The sequence below is a fragment of the Apostichopus japonicus genome, chromosome 7 (assembly GCF_037975245.1).
Source record: "Apostichopus japonicus isolate 1M-3 chromosome 7, ASM3797524v1, whole genome shotgun sequence".
Lineage (NCBI taxonomy): Eukaryota > Metazoa > Echinodermata > Holothuroidea > Aspidochirotida > Stichopodidae > Apostichopus > Apostichopus japonicus.
The window spans coordinates 15699049-15724951 of record NC_092567.1 but is presented as its reverse complement, the minus strand read 5'-3'; the positions used below and the strand labels follow the sequence as shown (position 1 = coordinate 15724951).

Genomic DNA, 25903 nt, shown 5'->3' with positions numbered 1-25903 from the left:
CTTATGCGTATCATTCCCGCGAATCATTCCCTCTGTAGTAGCTACGTGATAACCAGACTAGACGTGCTATTGCAGTCAGTTATCTTACGTTTAGTTAGAATTCATAACCTTGCTTCGCAGCGGTAATTTTTCTAAATTCTTTGACCGAAACGAGTACAGCAAGCCTACCTCTTATAAGTAAAAGGTAAGAACCAATATAACATTTAAAAATATTTTGTTTTGGATACACGTTAGTTTAAGCAAGGGCAGTAATATTCTGATGTTTGTTGACGTTGTTTATGCATAAACTTCTATTTCGCGTTTGAGTGCATACAACGCGGGTTTAGAGATCATATAAAGAGGACGATTGATTTGGTACAGACTGCCGGGTAGAAGCCGTTTTAAAGAGTCCTTTCCAAAGAGACTCTGAATCTTTGGTAGCGTTAACATCTAAAATACATACAACGACGAGAGAAACATTTTGTGTACAGCTTGTGTAAACGCATTTGCGTCGACGGTATGCTATATATTCAGATTCGGTCCGAGTCACTTTGTCGGTTAAAAAGCGCGCGAAACTGGTACACAACAGGCCAGCTGTTACAACGACGACATTAACAAAGGTAGTTTGTGATATTATATTTCCCATACAAAACCAAATTATATGCTGATATGTGAGGATCTAGCACGGTAGTAATGTATATATATTATTGTAAACCACCTTTTACACTTTTCTTATCCAAATCACATTTCTTATTCTTTGGTAGAAAGTTTATGACATTAGTAAAGATTTAAATGGTATTATTACTTGCGATTCTTATGCTTCTTGTTTTATCCCTATTTTAATCAACTGGAATGGGTGGAGTATTTTTGTAAAGAGAATTTACCCCTACTTTGAATGTTCAATACTCCCTGGTTTCAATAGAGTTTACAGCACACTACTTTGTAAAGTTACATTTCCTAAGAGTAAAACTTCCCTCTTTGAGAATGTCCAGAATGATAACTCTTTCGAAGAAGACATTTAACTCTTTCGGCTTCACTCAACATTATATGTAAACGATATGATCTAAATTTGCAAGAGGTCACTATTCTAGTAACCAATTGAATTTTCTCAAAAAGACTGGTCATCCTCAAAGAAAATAAACGATAAAGAAAGTGGGTAATGTAGAGATTTCAAAGCAGGTAAAACTACATGTCCCTGTCATTCTCCCAGCGGCGGATCAGAGCGTAGACTCAATAAACCTAACGTATTTGTTTACTTTTATATAAACATCAGTAGTTGCAGGTAACAACGCAAATTGGTTTGCTAACTGCTGTTCTGCCAGCTTTTGAGGTCAGTTTTATTTTATTTTATTTTGATTTTAGCTTTTGAGGTCATTCGTGCAGGTCGTCAACAGTTGACGATAGAGACATGGCCAGTAGGTAGTCATGTAATTCTACATTATTATATCCATGTATGGGACCAGGTAGCTGCTGTCCCAACAGCAACTCCCTGATGGGACCAGGTTGCAAGGTTGGACTTTGAGTTAGCAGGCAACGAGATAATTTGTCAAATTTAAAATTTGACCTTTCCAGCTTACTGCACTAAAAGTTCCGTGAAAATGACACCGTTTTATGCAATTTTCATATCAATATTAATTAGTTATCTGTCGTTAACAACTTTGACCTGAATGAAATTCGCCAGATTTTTTAACCAGTCCGTAGATTATATAAACATGCAAGCCCCGCCCAACAGATCATGTGCCAATCAAATCTATCTTTTTTGTTTACGACCGTTAGGCCTAGCCTAGGCTTACTTTCACTTTCGTGGCTAGATTGTCTTAGGTTCCTGCTCTTGTAGCTTTCTTTTGGTCTTACCGATGTTGCTTGCGAAGTTGTGTCATTTCCTTACATTGCAATGAAAACAGGTGTTTTTAAACGTTTCCTCCGTGGAATTTTTAAAAGTGGATGATACAAATATTGGACTACGTTTGTTTCCGAAATTCATCAGCAAACACGTATTGAGACGTTTCATAAATATTGCAATGTTAGGGCTTCCTGTAATTCTTATGGACGGTATCATTTTTGAACATGCAAATAGATTGTTATCAATTCGATAAGTCTTCCGACATGCTTCATTCACGCTATCGCTATATTCGCTCTGTTGGAACGCGTTAACGTTATTCAGTTGAACCCCTCACTCATTTGATGGGGTAGCAGTGGTGTGAATGTACCTCCAGCGTTGAAATCAAGCAAGATACCTGCAAATTTAATATCGTATGATTGCACTCAACTTTTAGGAAAAAACACATTTTTCTTTCGGTTTATTTTTTTCATTTGCACTATTACTTGACATCATCTTTGTGCATTATTTTTACTGATTGAATAGATATGATACTGCAAATACTGAATTCTAGATATTATTATGATTTATCTTAACATGATCTTATATTTGGCGTCGGTGCCGGTGTCAACACCTTTAACGTTCACGTTGAAAAGTAGGGGAAGAGAACTATTTGACACTATATAATTTTACGTCCTCGTGAACCATTACATCAAACTTTAACAAACCGGTAGCCTTCTGACGCGATTCTTGTGAACCACGATGTCTTCCAAACGGGGAGGGATATCACTAGATATTTCAGAAGCCCTTCTTTAAATATATTATTATCAGAAAGTAAAGATAACTGTTGGTTCTATTGTCTCCTATTCCTGTAGCTGAAAATTCTGTTTAATGAAGCAGAACAGCTTACTTTGACCACTAATATCATATTAAAGTAATGTATCATTTTTCCACCAGATAATCTCACCCAGCAACGCTCATTGTCCAACATGTCCATCATCAAGTTGGCAACAACAGCTATTATGATATTCGCCTTATCTTTATTGGGTAACTATTGATAGTAAAATAAGTTAAGACCTAAAGGGAAATGAAATTTAAAACACATTTATATTTAATATGATATGATGTACACATTTTATACTTGAAATTGTCATAAAGGTCACCTCATATTTGCTCGGTTCTTAAAATATCTTCCTAAAAGGAACAGGTATTAAGTGATATGACTATATTTCTTTTGTTTGTTTTTTTCTCTCAAAATATATACTAGTCATTAAGTAAACTTTCTGCTTGTTGAAATAAAAGATTTCCTGCTAAAATCATTTTCGTTAAATTGTCTAGAAAAAAAATATGAGAAGTAATTTGGACGGAATAACGATGTAAAATAAACCGGAAAGCCGTATTTTCTTTTTTACTTTTGTTAATTGTGTGATGTGTTACAACAAATGGGACTGGTATCGCTGTAGACAAATGTTTGCTGATTTATCTTGTTTTGTATTTAATTTATTTAACTGATGTTGTAAAACTGTAATAAATTACACTTTTGGTGCTTTTTACCTGAATAGTTACTTCTTTGGAATGCCCAAAAGATGTATTAGTCCAAAGAGGAAGTGTAGTCAGTATCAACTGTTCACTAGGAGAGAATGCCAATGGCAAATGGTATTTCGGAACCCCTCCCCACTCCAGCCTCATCGCAGAAATTGTGAATGGAAAAATACTTATACGGGACTACAATATTTACGACATAAACGAAGATGCATCACTTGTTATAAAGAATGTTCAACACAAACAGGAAGGATCATACACAATTGAGCATCTTAAATCTGATGGAACCAAAGCGACATCAACGTTGGCTCTTCAAATAGGAGGTACTTTTGCAATACATTTTATTTCACGCAGACTTTACCTTGAGAGATCAAATGTCGTCTTGGTGAATTTGTTGTTGAATGAACCCTTTAATGCGTGGGCATGTCTATATGGTACGAATATCAAACTTACTAGACAGACATGTTACCATTCACATAGGATAAGTCATCAGACGAGTACCCATTCCTTGCAGGTCATGGCACCGTTTTGATTACCAATGTCTAACCACATTCGTATCAATGAAAAGGAAAGACACAAAACATCCTCAAATTGTGCGTGTTCCGGCGACTTTTGCACTAGACCTCTATCAAGGCGGGTCCCTTTTAGCAAATATCGTATCCCAACAAATAATGATGTACCTCTAATCACATAAAGAAGTCTGTACCTCTGTCCGGTGCTGCTTTAACTCCAAACGAAGCCACCATCTGTGACATGAGTAAGTCGATCACACGTGATGCGATGTCAGCAATGTAAACCGCAGTTGGGTGTAGTATCTACTCTAGTACGGTTCAACCACAAGTAGGATAATGCGGCACTCGCATAATGCAAGATGTAGATCTTTAATCTCCATGTACGCTAGTTGTATTGTCTAATTTACTCTGTGTAATAGTCGTTCATTCCTATTTGTTAAAAATGATCGAATCTGATTGGCCCGTGGTTTCGTCAACTGACCTTTTTTTTAGAAAATGGATAGTAAACCGGCGAATGAATATTAGTTCAAAAAGACGAAATTAGATAGGTAAGTGTAATCTCAGCTGCCTACGCTAAGACAAGTTTCAAGTCCTGGTTCACACATATTTCCGTCTGATCAAATATGTTCCATGTTAGGTTATAAAGGAATCATAAAACTTTCAAATGTAACTGTTTGCTTGAGCTTTCTCCTCGGTGGAGTTGTCCTTGTGTGAGGTACCGACTCAATTGTACACTACCCATAGCTTAGTACACACAATGTAGTGTAGTAAGTATAAATGGTACATGTCAGTGACCGTTATGTTAGTGTCCTATGCTACATGCTGTCCTGAAATAACGCGTTGGTTCATGCTGCTAAAAAAACCTGCGTGTGAAGTTTGCTATGCATCAGATCCGTTTGGTTAATACTCGTGGTGTTGTTCAATGTACTACGTACACTTTCTATTACTATCATTCGTGTTATCTCATTGGTACATCTACTATCTTTTGACACCTTTAACCACAATAATAGCAACGAACGGCGGGGTTATGCTTCGAGGATATTTGGGTATTATCATCATTTTAACGTTTTTACTCAATTGGGACACTCTGAGATGAAAATTTATGTTCATTAGTTTTGTAATAGATCATTCAAAATTCAAGTTCACTGTGACTTAAAAATTGATATTGCTTATGCTTAGAAGTGTTATATTCTTTAATTTTGATTACAAAGTGAAATCGCATTTCTCTTCTGTTTAATGACTTGTTCTAATAAAAAAGAAGTTAGATAAGTATAACTTACTCAAAAGCATATTTCGGTTGACAGTCTACTCGATTTCTAATGTAGACAAAAAAAAACTTTTATTTGAATGTGATGAAGCTATGAAGAAGTAATATGCCGGACAGAATGATGATGCAAATTAAATCATACAGAGCGTCTGTTTTAATTTGCAAGCCTTTAAGGGTAACGAATAATAAGTAGAGATTCGTGTTAATGTGATGTTCTTCCTTACAATTCAACAGGAAAATAAATGACATCATTGGTTTTCTTTTTTTCTCGGCACAGCTGCCATATTCAAATGTCGAGAGGATATGTTAGTAAAAAAAGGTAGTGAAGTCATTATCAACTGTGGAATGGAAGGAAAGGCCAACGGTAAATGGTATTTTGGTACCACTCCTTACACGAAACCAATTGCAGAAGCTATAATTGGAACGACACTAATAGGGAGACAAGATATTTACGATATAAAAGAAGACTTGTCTCTTGTCATAAAGAATATCCAACATGAACAAGAATGGTTCTACACTATAGAGCATCTTGAATCTGATGGAACCAAAGAGAGATCTACGTTGGCTCTTAAACTCAGAGGTACTTCTGCCATATATCAATAATATTACGCTAGTTTTTACCTTGAGAGATAAAATGTCGTCTTGATGAATTTGTTGTTGAATGAATCCTTTAATGCGTGGGAATGTCTGTATTGTACGAATAACAATTTAAGGGACATATACTTTACCATTTACATATAGTCTATCATATCATATATATATCGCTAGCCTGAAAAGATACTAGTGAAATGTATATTAAATACATTGTATTTCACACATAGTACCACTTGGTTTTGATACAATAAAAGGCTTTATTTATAGCTATAGATACATATATATATGTGTGTCCCTGTTAAAGCTTACTCCTTCCAATGCCCACAAGAAATAACTGATGTAGAAGGAAGTGCACTGACAATCAACTGCGGATTAAAACAAACCTAATAGCAACAATGGACGGTGGATATTTCATCCAAATGAATTGTGTTTAACGTCGACTATATATGGTTCGAGTTGTTGCCAACATTACTTACTTTCTTCATTGTATTAACACTATTCAAATTTTATCAGTTGATTGAAATGATATAAAACAAAATTCGTTTTGTGTCTGCACAAAGGCGTAAACTTTATAATTATTTCAGTTCATATGCTGTATTGCCAACACGCGTTTATAAACTACTCAATTTTCAAATTAACTTTTGGCAAAGAAAGCAACTTAAGCGACAGGAATGTATATTTCCTAAAGGACTGCTTAAAGTATTTTGATGAACACGCTTTAAATAAATAAACTAGCTTCTACGTTTCCTTTACCTTGAAAACAACTTCAAGATCGTTTTATTTTTGAATAATTGTAATTATAATTTGACTCACTTGGCACAATATCGGCGAAATCACATACGATCTCTCAGTTTCTATTTCTGGTTTAGAAAATATCTTTACAGCTTCGAACCTTAATTGTCCAAAAACGGTTTCAGCTAAGGAAGGAAGTGAAGCCATGATCCGGTGTGGATTGATCAACAATTGGTACAGGGAAACTGCTCCTCAAGACCCTGTTGCAACAACTGAAGAAGAAACTATACAAATGACAGATAATAACATTTACGCATTTACTGAAGACGTTTCTTTTACTATAAACCATCTTCGTCATGAACAAGAAGGATCCTATTATATTGAATATATAACCCCAGATGGAGAAAAACAAACAAGAATGGTCGACGTTTATATAAGAGGTAACGCTTTTTATGTCCTTAAACTTGTTTTGGGTTTAAAATTAATATCAATTATAATGACGACACATTGCAAAGTGAGAGTGCTATTGTTAAGTTTATTTGGCACAACACAGGATTGAGCTCAGACGGAGAGATTCAATTGAAAAGATTCTCATTGCTGTAAACTCTATTACGAATCAATATTAACTGACCTGAGTGGGTTTAAACTTTAATACTTCAAAGGCCTCCACGGTGCATATTATTTCCAATCCATACCAATTAAGTTGTAATCGACCATTTTACTTTTCTATTGCTCATCAAGCTTCCTTCCATACTTGTCGAGACATTGTTTCATACGAAGAAGGACGTACAGCAATCATCAACTGTAACCTGGTGGGGAGAAACGTGAAATGGTACAAAGGAACCCACCCGAGCCCAGTCGCACAAATTGAAGATGGGACAATGTCAGTGGCGAACTGTAAAATTTACAGAATTACAGAAGACGGCTCACTTATTATAAACCAACTTCGTCGTGAACAGGAAGGCGTATACATTGTTGAACATGTTTCTTCAGATGGGGAAATGGTCAAACAAGCGGTCACCGTTAGAATTGAAGTTGTTGCTTCATTTCTTTCTTTTGTGTGCAAGTATGTGGGTGCGTATAGTTTATTTACAAGTTTCTTCAATAAATACTTTGTTTAAATATTCCATTAAACATTCATTAGAATGTACTTCCATATGTTTGTATCGGATGATGTATCGGACTTGCATTTTATCTGTATTTTAAGGAAAATACGGTGAGGAATTAATCACACGGGACAATTCAAATGGACTAATAGAAATAAAGCATTTTATGTGTCTCTCTGTACTTTTCTTAATGTACGTCTGATGGTCGATGCCGTACATAATCCCTCAAACAGTAATTGTGACCAACAAGCATAGATTTTGACATGTAGGATGAAACGCAAGTAAGGGCTGAATCAGCACGCATTAATGGTTACCAAATTATATCTGATGGAATTTGTCACGGCCTGTTGGACAAGGTGGGCTAGGGGAGGCCTTTCTCCTCTTCGTGTGGGAAAACTGATATTGATCTGCTCGGTACAGAAACGTTTTAATTCTTACAAAGTTGTCTAACAAAGATTCCAGATTGTTTTAAGGTTGTAAGTCCACCCAGGCGCTAACTTAATAAATCCAAATGAGAGCATATCCGGGGAATTCTGATATATGGTAACCCTTATACTAATACTTACCCAAAATGTATACCACGTAGCATACCATGAATACGTAAAAAGAGGCAGCAAAGTTTCTAATATTTTATCTTTCAGGACTTTATTCAGTACTGGCGTGGTTAGCGGGAATTCTAGCCATCATTCTTGTTATTGGGTTTTATCGCGCTTGGGCTAGTCAACCTGGTATGTTTCATAACGTCAATATGTTGAAACAAGTTAACATTTAGCCAGTTGTGTTCTATTATATCATACTTTGATCAACGAAAATTATCACTGTTAATGCATAATTTCAGAAATAAAAGAACTTCCAGACTGCATTATTTCTAAACTCATAAACTAAATGATGATAGGAATTGTGTTTAGCAAACCAAATAAATACAATTGATACGAAATCTTTTCCTTTAATAGATACGAAATATGTACATGTATGTGATCGCCTAATGAGTATATCTCGGTATCAATTATGGTTGTTTATTACGCAATTGGAACCCAAGTAAGTATGAAATCTTGGGATAATTTAAACACAGAAAACCTTCAAAATGTCTTCCAAGCAATCATATTATGAATGGGATGTTTTTTAATGATATTATTATGATTATTTTTCATTAGCTCGGAGCGTTAGAGAATCTGGAAGTAACCAGGTAAAAATTAAGCAGCTATTTAATGAACTATTTTTAAGTACGAATTTGAGGAAAAGTCGGAAGATATTCCAAGCTGTCATATTTTGAAAAGAATGTTTATTATATTTTTTATGTTAGCTCGAAGAGCTAAAGAATCTGGAAGTAACCAGGTGATGTATTTTATTCAATCAGTCAAACTTTATTCGTTGGCAGGTATATTTAATACAAAATCAACATATTTTGTCAGAACTAAATCCATCTCATTTTAGTTTTTCAACATGTGTCGTTTAGTTCATCCGAAAAATATAGGTTATACGTTAAATACAAATTAAGTACTAGCCTTCTATATTTTTAAAAGTGATTAGATATACCTGTCTATAACAACCTATATTATACATTGTTGTTAACAGAATACAGAAGAGAAAGGTTTACATCCTGGTAAATAAACATCTTTTGTTACATTTCCTTCAATCTTTTCATTTTTTCCCTGATAACATCATTACCTAACAAGAGTAAAAGTTCATTGGAAAAGTAACTTAATAGTTAAATGAAAATCGTTGACTAAAATTCGGAACAATAAATTACGTAATATTGCAAGTCTATCAACAAACGTACGTAAAAGTTAAGCAGCTATTTAATGAACTATTTTTAGGTACGAATTTAAGGAAAAGTCGAGGAGATATTCCAAGCTGTCATATTTTGAAAAAAAACGTTTATTACATTTTTTTGTCATTAGCTCGGAGCGCTAAAGAATCTGGAAGTAACCAGGTGATGTATTTTTTCAATCAGTCAAACTTTATTCGTTGGCAGGTATATTTAATACAAAATCAACATATTTCGTCAGAACTCAGTCCATCTCATTTAAGTTTTTCAACATGTGTCGTTTAGTTCATCCGAAAAATATAGGTTTTACGTTAAACACAAATTAAGTACCAGCCTTCTATATTTTTAAAAGTGATAAGATATACCTGTTTATAACATCCTATATTATACATTGCTGTTAACAGAATACAGAAGAGAAAGGTTTACATCCTGGTAAATAAACATCTTTTGTTACATTTCCTTCAATCTTTCATTTTTTCCCTGATAATATCATTACCTAACAAGAGTAAAAGTTCATTGGAAAAGTAACTTAATAGTTAAATGAAAATCGTTGACTAAAATTCGGAACAATAAATTACGTAATATTGCAAGTCTATCAACAAACGTACGTAAAAGTTAAGCAGCTATTTAATGAACTATTTTTAGGTACGAATTTAAGGAAAAGTCGAGGAGATATTCCAAGCAGTCATATTTTGAAAAGAACGTTTATTACATCTTTTTGTCATTAGCTCGGAGCGCTAAAGAATCTGGAAGTAACCAGGTGATGTATTTTTTCAATCAGTAAAACTTTATTCGTTGGCAGGTATATTTAATACAAAATCAACATATTTTGTCAGAACTAAGTCCATCTCATTTTAGTTTTTCAACATGTTTCGTTTAGTTCATCCGAAAAATATAGGTTATACGTTAAATACAAATTAAGTACTAGCCTTCTATATTTTTAAAAATGATTAGATATACCTGTCTATAACAACCTATATTATACATTGTTGTTAACAGAATACAGAAGAGAAAGGTTTACATCCTGGTAAATAAACATCTTTTGTTACATTTCCTTCAATCTTTTCATTTTTTCCCTAATAATATCATTACCTAACAAGAGTAAAAGTTCATTGGAAAGTAACTTAATAGTTAACTGAAAATCGTTGACTTCAATTTGGAAAAATAAATTACGTAATATTGCAAGTCTATCAACAAACGTACGTAAAAATTAAGCAGCTATTTAATGAACTATTTTTAGATACGAATTTGATGAAAAGTCGAGGAGATATTCCAAGCAGTCATGTTTTGAAAAGAACGTTTATTACATTTTTTTCATTAGCTCTGAGCGCTAAAGAATCTGGAAGTAACCAGGTGATGTATTTTTATTCAATCAGTCAAACCTTATTCGTTGGCAGGTATATTTAATACAAAATCAACATATTACGTCAGAACTCAGTCCATCTCATTTAAGATTTTCAACATGTGTCTCTTAGTTCATCCGAAAAATATAGGTTATACGTTAAATACAAATTAAGTACCAGCCTTCTATATTTTTAAAAGTGATAAGATATACCTGTTTATAACATCCTATATTATACATTGCTGTTAACAGAATACAGAAGAGAAAGGTTTACATCCTGGTAAATAAACATCTTTTGTTACATTTCCTTCAATCTTTTCACTTTTTTCCCTGATAATATCATTACCTAACAAGAGTAAAAGGTCATTGGAAAAGTAACTTAATAGTTAACCGAAAATCGTTGACTTCAATTCGGAAAAATAAATTACGTAATATTGCAAGTCTATCAACAAACGTACGTAAAAATTAAGCAGCTATTTAATTAACTATTTTTAGGTACGAATTTGATGAAAAGTCGAGGAGATATTCCAAGCATTCATATTTTGAAAAGAATGTTTATTATATATATTTTTGTTTTCCTTAGCTCGGAGCGCTAAAGACTCTGGAAGTAACCAGGTGGTGTATTTTATTCAATCAGTCAAACCTTATTCGTTGGCAGGTATATTTAATACAAAATCAACATATTTTGTCAGAACTCAGTCCATCTCATTTAAGTTTTTCAACATGTGTCGTTTAGTTCATCCGAAAAATATAGGTTATACGTTAAACACAAATTAAGTACCAGCCTTCTATATTTTTAAAAGTGATAAGATATACCTGTTTATAACATCCTATATTATACATTGTTGTTAACAGAATACAGAAGAGAAAGGTTTACATCCTGGTAAATAAACATCTTTTGTTACATTTCCTTCAATCTTTCATTTTTTCCCTGATAATATCATTACCTAACAAGAGTAAAAATTCATTGGAAAAGTAACTTAATAGTTAAATGAAAATCGTTGACTAAAATTCGGAAAAATAAATTACGTAATATTGCAAGTCTATCAACAAACGTACGTAAAAGTTAAGCAGCTATTTAATGAACTATTTTTAGGTACGAATTTAAGGAAAAGTCGAGGAGATATTCCAAGCAGTCATATTTTGAAAAGAACGTTTATTACATCTTTTTGTCATTAGCTCGGAGCGCTAAAGAATCTGGAAGTAACCAGGTGATGTATTTTATTCAATCAGTCAAACTTTATTCGTTGGCAGGTATATTTAATACAAAATCAACATATTTTGTCAGAACTAAGTCCATCTCATTTTAGTTTTTCAACATGTTTCGTTTAGTTCATCCGAAAAATATAGGTTATACGTTAAACACAAATTAAGTACTAGCCTTCTATATTTTTAAAAATGATTAGATATACCTGTCTATAACAACCTATATTATACATTGTTGTTAACATAATACAGAAGAGAACGGTTTACATCCTGGTAAATAAACATCTTTTGTTACATTTCCTTCAATCTTTTCACTTTTTTCCCTGATAATATCATTACCTAACAAGAGTAAAAGGTCATTGGAAAAGTAACTTAATAGTTAACCGAAAATCGTTGACTTCAATTCGGAAAAATAAATTACGTAATATTGCAAGTCTATCAACAAACGTACGTAAAAATTAAGCAGCTATTTAATTAACTATTTTTAGGTACGAATTTGATGAAAAGTCGAGGAGATATTCCAAGCATTCATATTTTGAAAAGAATGTTTATTATATATATTTTTGTTTTCCTTAGCTCGGAGCGCTAAAGACTCTGGAAGTAACCAGGTGGTGTATTTTATTCAATCAGTCAAACCTTATTCGTTGACAGGTATATTTAATACAAAATCAACATATTTTGTCAGAACTCAGTCCATCTCATTTAAGTTTTTCAACATGTGTCGTTTAGTTCATCCGAAAAATATAGGTTATACGTTAAACACAAATTAAGTACTAGCCTTCTATATTTTTAAAAGTGATAAGATATACCTGTTTATAACATCCTATATTATACATTGTTGTTAACAGAATACAGAAGAGAAAGGTTTACATCCTGGTAAATAAACATCTTTTGTTACATTTCCTTCAATCTTTCATTTTTTCCCTGATAATATCATTCCCTAACAAGAGTAAAAGTTCATTGGAAAAGTAACTTAATAGTTAAATGAAAATCGTTGACTAAAATTCGGAAAAATAAATTACGTAATATTGCAAGTCTATCAAAAAACGTACGTAAATATTAAGCAGCTATTAAATTAACTATTTTTAGGTACGAATTTGAGGAAAAGTCGAGGAGATATTCCAAGCTGTCATATTTTGAAGAGAATGTTTATTATATATATATTTTTTTCATTAGCTCGGTGCGCTAAAGACTCTGGAAGTAACCAGGTGATGTATTTTATTCAATCAGTCAAACTTTTTTCGTTGGCAAATATATTTAATACAAAATCAACATATTTCGTCAGATTTCAGTCCATCTCATATAAGTTTTTCAACATGTTTCGTTTAGTTCATCAGACAAATATAAGTTCAACGTTAAATACTAATGTAGTACCAGCCTTCCTGTCTATAACAACCTATATTTTACATTCTTGTTAACAGAATACAGAAGAGAAAGGTTTTCATCCTGGTAAACAAGCATCTTTGTGACATTTTCTTCAATCCTTTTATTTCCTTCTTGATTTTATCATAACCTAACAACCGTGAAAATTCATTTGCAAAAGTAACTTAATAGTTTATTGAGAAGATGTAATTTGCTTACAGAATACCGTGAACTAAACTTCGGAAAAATAAATTACGTAATATTGCAAGTCTATCCACAAGCCTATATACAAATTATTTGGGAAGAAAATTAAGAGTATTTTGAGTTTTACAGTAAGGAGCTTCCTCACATCAGTAATAAGCATCACCACCTCGTCATTTTATTTCCTAGGTAAGACATCACTAATGGAGGCTTATAACCAAAATATCTGCCCGATACCGTTACCTTGGCCAGAATACTTTCTTGCCACTGACGGAGAAAAGAAGACCATCCAACACGACCAATTGATCTCAAATACTAACCTCTACGCTGAGATGCAAGTACTTATCACATGGCCTGATGGAAAAACGGAGCAAATGTCTACCTATTCTTTCTTTCAGTCAGATAAGAGCAAAACAGTCAGACGTGTTTTGTTCGTCGGAGATATTGGATGTGGCAAGACTTCTTTTGTCAAGCAGGTATCATTGTTATTTTCGCAGATGAAAACTGATGAAATATTTTTATTTTTCCTCAACCTACAAAATACAAATCTGAATGGAAATATGGCAGAGGAAATTTCAAAGCAGCTACCAGAAGATTGCAAAATTGAAAACATAGAGTTCATTATTAAAAATGAAAGATGTCTGTTGATATTTGATGGCAGTAACGAATTTTCAGATTTAAATTCAAAACTTGGTCGCAAGGAAAGTGGTGAGCAAAGTTATTTGACGTTTCAAAAGTTTATTCAAATTGCTGAAGTCAATAATAATGTAAGAATTTGGTTGACTTCGAGACCCTGTTTTCCTTCTCAGTTCCGTGACTCATTCGCTGTCGTTAACTTTTTATCATTTGAAAAAGATGATTTAAAGTCGTATATAAAACAAATGTGTATCTACTACAAAACGTTAAAGGAACAAGTTCAGTTTCCAATTAAAAATTTCCAAGAACTCAGCAGAGGAACAGAGGTAGAGCCACATGGTAATGATGATGTTAATGTTATAAGCCGTTCAGTTTGGTCAATTCTTGAAAAAAATGATTTATTGAAACTTGATGAAGATGCTCTTCTTATGGGGATTGTTATTCAACTTCTTGTGTCTAGCAAATATGGCATCATGAACAAGCATACTGTCGGTATCGATCTTACTTCCTTTCCATCAATCATTAAAGGACTCGTAAAGTGTCTCTATCTACGCCATGTTGTGGTCACGAAACATATCCTAACAGCTACAGCCATTGAAAGTATGGAACTAATGATAGGCAGATTATTTCTAAAAGAGAATACATTATCCATAGAGCAGCTAAAAGAAGGGAAAAGAGATATCAGTTTGTTGTGCGGCATTCTGAAAATTTGTCCTAATTCAGGTGAAGGTAAATTTGATAAGGACAGCACGAATACTAGTTATGGCTTTAGGTGTCGCCACCAGTTCATACAAGAACTTTGTGTTGCTAAATATGTGAGCACAGATGAGCAGAAATTGAGGGATTTTCGCAAATCATCAAATAAAAACGATGCAGGTAGGAAAAAAAGAATTCTTATGTTTATTGATAACAACTGATAGTACTTCAAAATAGAAATTATTTCAAATAAGTAAAATCGAAAAGCCGCTAGACTTCATTCTTAATCAATTACAAGCATTTAAACAAAACAGTTTCCAAGGCAGTCTTTTTTTCTTCGCATGAGGAACCGTCATCAAGTTAGGCATCATTTAATAGTAGTTTGGTTCTTTATTGTATGTTTTAATTTTTCTTTCGAGTCAACAAAGTTGTGGCAATATCGATACGACAATATGCAAATCAATCTAAGTCTCATACCAAGTTATGTATCGAACAAAATATTTAGTTAATATTCATATGAACAGCTTTTCAATACATCAATATTGACTACTCAGTTTTGTAATGGTCAATTATAAGTATAGTCTGCGTTTTCACAATCTTAAAAATGTAAAATTATAATCTTGATGTTCATTTACGTGTGTACATGGCTTATATATCAACAATGTTTGTCGGCTTTTATATAAGTGAAAGCTTAATTGCATAGAGTCGCTATCGTCTTCTTTTGATTTGCGTGTATGATTTAATTGGATGAAGGTTGATTAATTAACATAACATCATTGCGATACATCGTCAAGTTGTGTTTTATAACCAGATGAATGTTCTTGCCAAGGAAATATTGTTTGTTTTTCTGGTCAAGCAATACAAATGTTGTATCTACTTTGTATCTCTTTTAAAGCTGGGTTTGCTAATGACTTTGTATTATCATAAATTATAATGTTATATTATTCCCAATTAGACTTGTCACCACCCTTACTTTCATTCTACTCGCTTCTTTGATTGAGGAAACAGGTTTCCGAACATTTACGATGTGCGTACATGCATTTTTTGGACTAAGAACATGTGAAGAAAGCAGATTAATTAAACCTTCAACTAAACTTTGTTTACTCAAAAACAAATAGGCTAATCCAAATCGACCGCTATTACGAAACTATCACACAATTATTTGCTTAAAACTGTTACGTAAATAATTGTCCCATTACATAACATAAATATGCCGACTATATATCCAAAGCACACCAACTTTCTCGGTGATTGTGAAAATATACCACTAGGTATTATTTTATGGATGAACAATTCATGTGATACCTTCCACAGCAAGGTTAGAGAGTTTTTGATAACGATTGTGTTTACTATGTTATATTTCTTGTACTCATTCATCTTTTAATGTGTATATTTTCTTCGTTTCCCTCCTCGTATCCATTTATGTTGTATACTGTTTCACTTTTCTTTTCTTGCTTTAAAATTTCACTTCAGTTCAATTCTTCAGCAAACTTCCAAACGGGATCTAATATAGTATGTAGTTATATCCACATCATATTACTTAAACATGTGCTTCCATGCCTCTTTGTCTTAAGAGTAACTACTTACTTCCTGTTCCCGAGTTTATTCACCCCTCACCCAAAGCATAGTAGTAGCCCCTTTTGTCTTAATTCCATGAAATATTCATGCTTAACCACAGATGAAAACCTGCTGCATCCCAGGAAGTTGTAAAGACTTAAATAATGTAGTTTTTTAGTATGATAAAAACTAGAATTCCAGACTTCAGAGTGTGTAGTTCAGATACACTATTCTGGATCTGCACTCCAGCAATAACATCATATCAGAATAAATAAAGCTTATATTCTACAAGTATACCTTTATTCTGGAGTTTCTCTTTATCTGATGTTAAATTCTTCTTATTTAATAACAGAGCCCTGAACTAATTGAGCCGGAGCGTAACAGTATATGTACAAAAATTCTACTTTTCACATTCCATTGAAGTGATTATGTCACACATGAGTTAAAATTTAATTAGGTAATGGTAATAACTATTTAGTCGATGCATGTGTCGAATTAATCATGTATATTGTGTAGTTTTGGGAACTCGACAAGTATGTTTATGATTTTTTTTATGTTCTTCGTTGCCGCTTGTGTGTAACTTAAATGGATTACAGTACATAGCGTAAGTTTAACTGAGAAGTTTGTTTATAATTCGGGGAAGTGTACGGGAACTTATTCTAACGTTAGCCAATGGATTGGTGAGCCAAACATACGTCAAGTATTCCAAAGAACATACTCGTCAATCTAATATCCCAGCTATGTTGGGAGAAGCAACGTTATAAATTTTGTTTCCTTAAACTTAGTGTAATGATAAGATGCAACCAAGCATTATACACTTGGATATGACAAGTTACATTTACCGTATCCTATATACGCTCTGCATACATGGTTAGGCTATTGCTCAAACTTAATTTGACCTGTCGTATATACACAAACAAATAAAAATGTCCGAACATTACAAATGTAAAGACGTCGAACTGGGACATTTTTAAAGCGAATGGCGTTTATATTGAGACATTTGTATATGTATCATTGGTAGTGCAATTTAAACATTGTGCTAGGCCTATACTCGATGATTTGGTGATATAACATTTTAGCTAGTGGATGGCCAACTTACATATCTTAAGGACTAACTCAGTCAAAAAGTCATACTTCTTTATTGCAAAATTGATTTTTTATCTATCGGCTAATTTTTTAACCTCTTTCATGAATAATAGAAACATTGAAATGATGAATCAGACTAGTTCCTGCGAACTTGAAGTCACACTTAATATGTATTTGTCTGTTTCTTCTGCAAATATTTGTACAGTATCATTAATAAGACTGCTCGATACGTTTAGTGCATTCACTAATGATAGTTACCTTAGTTATTAATATACGTCACATAAATTTGGATTCAACAAAAGATATTACAGAGCTAGTAATTGCATTCATTTTTATAGACATTTCAATTGCAACACTATCTCTAAGCAACATTTTACATCTGTCAGGGAAAACGTGACTCGTATAAATGATTAACTTCTGTAACCGAATAAGACAAAACGAATGACATCATAGCGAACGACATGATTAACTTTAAATGGTGCAGTCAGCTGATGTAAAATAATCATGTGCGTAAATTGAATAATTGTCATATAAACTGTAAACAAGCATCGTGCAAGATAATAGGCACAAACATAACGAATCCCTCACATCGCGAAGCACAACTTCCACCTCCCCACCAACACCCCCTCCCCCACCCATCCACATTCCTATCAATATCAGTAATGACATTTCTGTGTATGGGACTATTTTAACGCTTCGCGGTAATCCATCACGTCCAAACGACCGTCTTGTCGTAACTGGTTTAAAGTAAAACTGTTTGTTTTTAATGTCAATGGCGTGCATGGAACGTATTACAAGTTTTATCAGTTTTAGTTGTTTGGAATCTATTTTTATATGAGTCGACCTCTAGTCTGTGTGATACTTATAGGTGGGATCAAAGGTCGTCAGTTTAGACCAAACAGACAAATATATGACGCAAAGTTATATGAAGGTTAATCGTGTAACGTTTGCAATTAGTCATAATGCTGTTAGACTCCAAGTCTTTTACCATGTTGAGAAGCGTAAATGTTTTATTATATAACACTTTACAATTAATGCGAATAATGTAGATGAATAATATCTCCTGGAGATTACTGTGCAAAAATGATAATCAAGTTTATGATAAGCCTTGTTAAATTTAAGCCCAGCACTGATAAATTTAAGGAAACCATCCTTCCACTTCCCCTTCCCCCCCCCCCACCCTTTAAATTTACAACGATTTTCCATTAGTGATGTCTCTATGAAATGAAAGCGGTTTAATCATCACTTTGTGTCTTCCATTTTATTTGCACTTGCTTCTTACAACAACAACAGTTTTGAAAGGACATGAAGTCCACAGCACTTCGCCGCCTTTCTGCTATATCTATATTTTCACTTTCCTGCTGCAAAAATAAAACAATGCATTAGGAAGATCATTATCCAAATCCCAACCCACTTATATATCCAGCGTTGATTGACACTCACAGAACCTTTAAAACGTAATCCTTAAAATGCACCAAATTATTGTTGTTGTTTCGCTCGTTATTTTTATTGTAAGTTGTTTATTCTAAAATTGGTTGATGCTCGTTCTGTTGGCCATCGTCAGATTTTGTTTCATTATCATTATTTTCATGCTCTTCGCCCTCGCCTCGTAGCAGGACTCCAATACACGATACGACAATCAGAATTGACCCGGCAAGTATCTCCCAGTGAAAACGATACTCGAAGAATATGAATTGGCCAACGTAGTTAAATATTACCTGTGACGTCATTATTACTGACACGGTTGTGGGGTTTTCACTGTCGAGTGCAAGGTAACTGAATAAGACTCCTCCAAAAGTGGTCAGACCCGTGGATGTCAAAATGAGGACATCCAGGGTTGTCTCGGGGATCGACCATCCATTGAACAATGTACACAGAACCAAGGCAACTAAAGAATACTGACATGCGTAGGAGAGAACATTTACGATGGAGTGTGAACTGTCATATGAAGCTAGGTGATTTCCAATGATGAAACTGGCAGCGAAGGTCATCGCTCCGAGGAGGGCCGAGATGATACCGTATGGTACCGGTATGGTAAACTGGGCTATAACCAACTCTTCTTGATCGATTGTAATGGCTATTAAAGCCACTCCACCAGTGGAACAGATTGCGCATATAAAATCTTTGACCTGGAATCCTCTTTTCAGAAATATGACGCTAAAGATGACGGAAAATATTGTAACGGTGAAGGTCAGTGCTACGGAGTTGCCTGGGCCAATGCTGAAGACAGACAACGAAACCGTGATTTGTGATAACCAAGAAAAAGTACCGAACAGAAAAACAGGTCCGAGCCAGAGCAATATTGGGTCAGTGGGCACTGCAGCAGTTTTAAATGTGCTTCGCTCCCTCGTAGTTATTTGCAAACACAAAAAGGAAAAAAACAAGTCCGGTGAGAATTTCCCTCTATATCAATAATAACGTAACCTGCAAGGTTTAGTAATTCTCTAATAACATTAGAGAGTTATGTACGCACTAGTCGTATAGTGCTTTTTTATATTTATATAATAAAAGGTTACTTGTTCAGTTGTACTAGGGTGTTACCCTTATTTGTTTAGTCGATTGTAAGTTTAAGTTACGTGTCGTTGGTTCAATCAGTACCAACAGAGCCATATCCACAGATAATCACAATGAACCTGGTATATTTCTTCCAAGAGATATTTGAGATCTTATCTTGCAGGGTAAAAACTATGGCACACTCTCATACACTGTTGAAATATTGCATAATCCTTCTGCAATAGAAATACTGTCATAAAGTGATACTCTAGCCCCTTTAAGTTCCTATCCAACACCTGCAAGGTCTTTAACCCTTTAACCTTTTGACCTTCGAGCCTCCCCTCGTTAATTCCCACGGTGTACGAACAAAGAAATACATTAGAAATTGTTCGGTCCATTTTCAGACGTTTAGTTTAGGAGCCAGTATTTTCAGACAGAGAAAATCATAGGAATAAATTAGGACCACGTGTTGTTTTCTTTCTTACTCATGATTGGTTCATTTACAGTAGTAGGTAATATTTGAACCAATCATGGATCAGATCAGATATCAGCCGGTTTTTTATAGAGGCAAATTAGTCCTGGAACTTAATCATCCAGTTCTCACGATCAGTATAAGATGCCAAATAATTTATACATATTAATTGTTTCCAATCATGCAGTATCTTCAAGTAATTTTACAGCTTTTAATTGAACAATTATTTGTATCCCGGAGAGAATAAATCATGTTAAAATCATCTTAACTTTTTAATCATTTAATTTGCGTGGTGCTTGTTGGAGCTAGGCATCCTAGGCCTACCAAGTAATTTCCCCCAGGGGTAACGATAGTAACATCTCCACCGAGCTACAGGCGATATTCGCCACATTACAATACACTGCTAACTGTCTCCTCCAAGAGTTACTTTCACGCCCCTCTCCAACTGAGCAGGCTAGCTATCCTCTATTCTTATCTCACCAGAAAGCTGTCCATTCCTCATTGAACCTACTTTAACCAAGTATTACGAGACCAATCCAGCTAAGACAATGTTGCATGTCTACCTAGCATCTACTTCCACACAAGAATTACATAATCCCGTACAATTACTTTTACATTTCCATTGAGCTCACTATATACATTCTGTTTAATAACGCAAACTGCATACCTTACGGGGATGAGTTAAACAGTGCACTCTATGAACACCAATTGAAAGACTTTACAACTTTCCACAATATTGCAGTTTGATATAATCAATTTTATAATGAAAAGTTTAAAGTCTGATCTTTTCATAAGAAAAAGTATGAACAAGATGTGGTATTACTTTATTCCAGAGGTTTCTTGTATCCTAAGATAAAGACGACTAGGCAGTAAAACAAACTTGGTTTGGATCAACAGTATCGTAACATATAGTGAATGTTCGGATGGGGTGGTAGGGGTTGTTTGTCACCGACTGTTGCTTCTCAACTAAAACGAACGTTTTCCCCGTGTTTGGCGAATAGTATGTCACTGTATAAACCACAACCACTATGTGCAGCATCATGTTCCCCTTGTAGGGGATTCGTGACACACACCAATAACGACGAGCGCCTAGTCGCAGTCTCCATGCAAGGGGACTGGGGTTGAGAGGTGATCAACCGTTTCGTTGTTTGGTTTTTCGTGACTGGGTTCTTTCCTATGTGACTTTACTTTAAAAAAGTACCTTCTTATTGGATTTGTTTTCTTATTAAGACGCATGAAGCTTCTTCAAGGCGTAATTCTTGAATCCTTCCTTCCTGAATTGAATTTTATTTATTTATTTTTTTAATTTGTTTTAATGACAAACTTGAAAAATTCTCATCAAGTTGACAGCTTCTTAAAATGGTATTATAAAGGAATATAGGAAAACTTTACAATATTCAGCTATATCAGGAAAAATGCCTATATTTGTAGTGTACTCTACCGTTAGACTAATGCATGTTTCTTCAATATTCATATTTTGGAAATCCTAAAATAAGTTGATTATTTTATCCTTCCTGGTCCTGTTTTGGCACGATCTTTTTAAACGTGGATTTCTGTATCGCCAGATATCGACAACTTTGAAGCATATGACAGTGTCTTGAAAATCGCAACAAGTTAGTAAGAAAATGAAATCGTGCACTTACCGTAATGTCCACAAACGTTATTACTTCCCTCTTATCCCACATTCAACTTCCTAATGATAAATGTTTCTAAAGCCTTATAAAGTATACATTCCATTGTGAGCTCATGACTACACGTATAGCTGCGAAATCTTAAACCGCACAAGTTTGACTCATATCAAAAAAATTGTTGTCGTAGCATTTCTAAACAACATAACATAATGTCAGGGATATGAAACATATAAGTATTACATAGTCGCTTTCGCTATAAATTTGCTGCTTCTACACTTCGTATTTCAATGAAATACAAGGAGTGTTAGCTCAGTGGTTAACGCCGGTGCCTTTCGATCATAATTGGTCCCAAGTTCGAGTCACTCCAAGATAAATGTATGTCGTCCAGTTACAGAGTTGTTGACAATTGACAATTCATAATCATGGACGTTAAATATGAATCTAAGAGACTGACTTCGGTCAGCTTGCGGATTTGTTAAGCTAATAATGGCTTCTTCGCGAGATCCTACTTACAGGAGGATCTAAAATACATACATTATAGTCGATAGAGTGGGATGACTGCACATCCATTTTTAGTAAGAACTGAAGCTTATCACTACTCAAACTTTTTAGTCCGATAATCCGATCAAACGTTCCAAAACTCTTGATTGAAGTGTATTGAAGTTCAGTTGATAATGCTTGTTGGTTTCCTACCATCTCTATCATGCATCTCTATCATACTATTTTAAGAGTGTGTTATGTTATGTAAATTAGCTATATTGTCATGTGAAGCTTATTTGCGTATTGAAAGTATTTTGACGGCTGTGTATGTCAATGCTATTTCTTTTATTTGTATGTTAACAAGTTTTAGTAGCAGCTGTAATTGTTGTTACTTTTGGATGGCATTCGAGTGCCGGGTCTTGAGTGAGACACCTCACAAATACATATATGGTGATACACACCTGACGATGATCACACAGTCACAGTCCCGATGCAAGGGGACTGGGGCTGAGAGCGGATCAGTCGTTTGGTAGTTTGGTTTTCGTGCCCAGGTTCTTTCCTGGGTGACTTTTTCTTAAAAAGTATATATGCAAAGTATGCAACACACCGTGTATGTTTCTTTCTCTAGCCCGAGTATCCCTCTACAGCTCACTACGCAGCAACGTCCTTACAGATAAACCCTGAACCCCTTTAATTCCATAACTACGCACGTTACACTATGAACAATAGCTGACAAGAGAAAATCCGTTGAAGAAAGGCTTTCGCGCCGACAATACAATGAACATGACGGTATGAAAAATGGTGGCGCTAGTTGATATTCCTATGCTAATTTATAAAGAAAAATGAAACTATGGCATTTAACATCATCCGTAGATTCTTTATTAGGGGCTTTGGTCCTCATTAGGAGACATGAGCGGCGGTGTACATGCCGGTCGATAGTTGAACAACCCTGCGGCCAAAGCCAAGGATTCTCGCACGGCACATGTTGCTTCTAGATTTGACAGACGCTTTTCACATCCCCCACCCACATGTACCAGCCCACCGGTCATCTTGTGAAAGCCAGAAAGACATACCAAGGGATTTCTAGGGAACAAAATGTACCATACCAGAGCGCAATTGTGTGAACTCCGACCTACCTTGAACCCTATCACGATTTACACGACCGCTAAAACGCGCCAGTCTTTCTTACCCCTCCCTAGTACCGTTCAACACGTCAGCTGTAACCGTGTGTATGGCTTGAACTGTTTTTAGTGGTTATTAGGATGTCAGAAATTTCATGATTTTACAGGCTCGTAACGGCAAGAAAACAAGTTTTGTGACCATATCCCACCCCACCCCCTCCTCTCTACCCCTCCCACCTTTGATTTGTCACCATATCACTGAGGTTAAATTTGATAACTTTGTCGATTCCTAAAATTCACTTTAACGATACGCTCATTACAATTACTGTCTTGCAAAATACTATTTAAAATACAATCTCAAGAATTTATGTTTACTTTTCACAGCATGAAAGAGGTGTCTGGAAGGTAATATGTTGCGAAACAAATGAACTCCATAATCACTTCCACCGTAACCTTCATTTGGTGAATACATCTCCCGACGGGGGGGGGGGGGTTGGGGCGGTCGGGGAAGAGGAATGATCATAAGAGGTTTCCTCAATAATATTCTTATTCAAAGTGCACTATTAAGTTTCTTAAAAATCCCCGCAATAAAGACAACTCTGGATAAGAGATTACAAACAAAATGAGATTAAATGTTGATTTCTTTGACAATCTACTGTATTTTTCTTCTTCAGATGGTGTATATATATTGCACATATGGCTCTGTTATCTACAGCTGTCTCTAAATCCTGCAAACTAATTCACAATTTCTTTAAACCTTCCTTTTTTTAATATTCTTGCCCTACTTGTGACCTGCGAACAAACTTTCTTTTTCTTTCTTCTTCCTCCAGCAGAATGAACATGTCTTTTTTTTATGTTTAGTTTTATACTCCTTTTTTTCTTTTTGGTCAAATACCATGCAAGACATTAAATTGGTATCATCATTTCCTGGTTATAGGACCATCATTATTAAAAAGGCACCATTACATAATAAAAACAGACAAAACAAATATCATTACGGTATGATATTGCCTTACAGCGGCAAAATATGAAGAACAGAAAGAGAAAATAAGAATAATAATAGAGATAATCACAGAAAACTACTAGAGGTAAAGTAGCACAAATATCACACAAGCTTATGATGCCATCCTTGGTACTGCTACCCCCCTCCCCTCCCCCACTGAATAATCATGAAAGTCGCATCAGGGGGACACAGCATGTTACCACCATGAAACAATATCGCAGGTAGAATTATCACTGGTAGAACCAAAGTGGCGGCATTCGGTCAGATTGAATCCTCGGTGACAAGGTCATGCTGTGGAATGATGAAGCGAAAAGCTCATTCAGAGCTCAGAGCTCATTCATAATAGATGGTTGCTGCTAACAACCATTGACCAAAGACCAAAATGAGGGCAGAAATGAGCAGCTTCAAAAATCCACATCAGTCATAGCATTTTTTTTCCCCGTTATTATTGCTTCATGGCGGCAAACTTGGGTTATGTCTTCAAAATTGTCAAGTGTTTGTACTTTGCACTTTGACGCTTGCAAAGTATCTGCTATATATGTTTCTTTCTAAGGGCTTGTCTGATATAGATAGAATGATGTGTTTATCTTTGGTATATAAAGTTCTAACTCTTATCACATGATCCGTTTAACAGATTATATTGATAGCAAGGCAAAAAATACGGCGACATCTGTAGCATGTAATGAGTGTGTTAAGTTATAGATAACAACATGGATATAAGACCAATAATTAAACCCATCTATGCTGATAAGTAAAAACGAATGTAACATAACAACAACAACTTAGGCCCACGAGTGCAAGCTAACAATACAATTGCCAAGTTTTCTCTATGTTTGTACAATTTCTTCCTAATCATACCTCATATATCTTGTGAAGTGTACCTATACAGCTAAGACCATAACTAACGATATACCATAACAGCCCATAATCTTACAATATCCTAAACTTAACAGTGTAATATTTCATACAACTTCATAAAATCATACATCAAGGTTTCTGTGCTTCACTTCACTATAACACTTTCCATTGTCTCACAGATGTAACTTTCCCACCTACTAAACCTTAGCCTGGAATATCAGTGATATCATAGAACAAAAATAATCCCGGTCGCAGATCTGTATTGAAGATTTCTTAACAATTCTCATGTTTAGATGAGTAAAGGAATTTTTGAGTTAGGTTTCACTCTCTCCTTCAGTAAAAGCACAAACAATTTCAAGCCCAGGCCAGCTGTGGTAATGATAGCACAACTATATATATATATATTATAGCCAGAAGTTTGTGAAGTATGTTTGCATTAT

At 34.7% G+C, this 25903-nt stretch overlaps 1 protein-coding gene across 31 annotated transcripts; it reads left to right on the top strand.

The window, feature by feature from the left end:
- Positions 1-19647, top strand: LOC139969448 (uncharacterized). 31 transcript variants are annotated; one of them, XM_071974444.1, is made up of 21 exons: positions 1-184; positions 2756-2845; positions 3361-3663; positions 5397-5699; positions 6565-6885; positions 7187-7519; positions 8193-8279; positions 8706-8737; positions 9127-9154; positions 9453-9484; positions 9724-9751; positions 10048-10079; positions 10319-10346; positions 10641-10672; positions 10914-10941; positions 11245-11276; positions 11517-11544; positions 12444-12475; positions 12716-12743; positions 13620-13906; positions 19019-19647. In XM_071974444.1, exons 2-21 carry the CDS (start codon positions 2788-2790, stop codon positions 19052-19054), a joined length of 2088 nt encoding a protein of 695 aa, XP_071830545.1. In that variant the 5' UTR covers positions 1-184; positions 2756-2787; the 3' UTR covers positions 19055-19647. The 31 variants fall into 31 exon arrangements, with proteins under 31 accessions (XP_071830545.1, XP_071830517.1, XP_071830521.1 ...); XM_071974416.1 differs by lacking the exon at positions 19019-19647 and adding an exon at positions 1253-1309 and having other exon boundaries at positions 20-184; positions 13620-15906; XM_071974420.1 differs by lacking the exon at positions 19019-19647 and having other exon boundaries at positions 20-184; positions 6583-6885; positions 13620-15906.
- Positions 19648-25903: the final 6256 nt, after the last annotated feature.

What these genes read in the sequence shown, in the direction of transcription:
- LOC139969448 (XM_071974418.1), top strand. Translation starts at nt 2,788, where the DNA reads ATGTCCATCATCAAGTTGGCAACAACAGCTATTATGATATTCGCCTTA. An exon ending in AAGACTCTGGAAGTAACCAG is followed by an intron (nt 11,277 to 11,516) that starts GTGGTGTATTTT and finishes TGTTGTTAACAG; the next exon opens with AATACAGAAGAGAAAGGTTT. An exon ending in AAGACTCTGGAAGTAACCAG is followed by an intron (nt 12,476 to 13,288) that starts GTGGTGTATTTT and finishes TCTTGTTAACAG; the next exon opens with AATACAGAAGAGAAAGGTTT.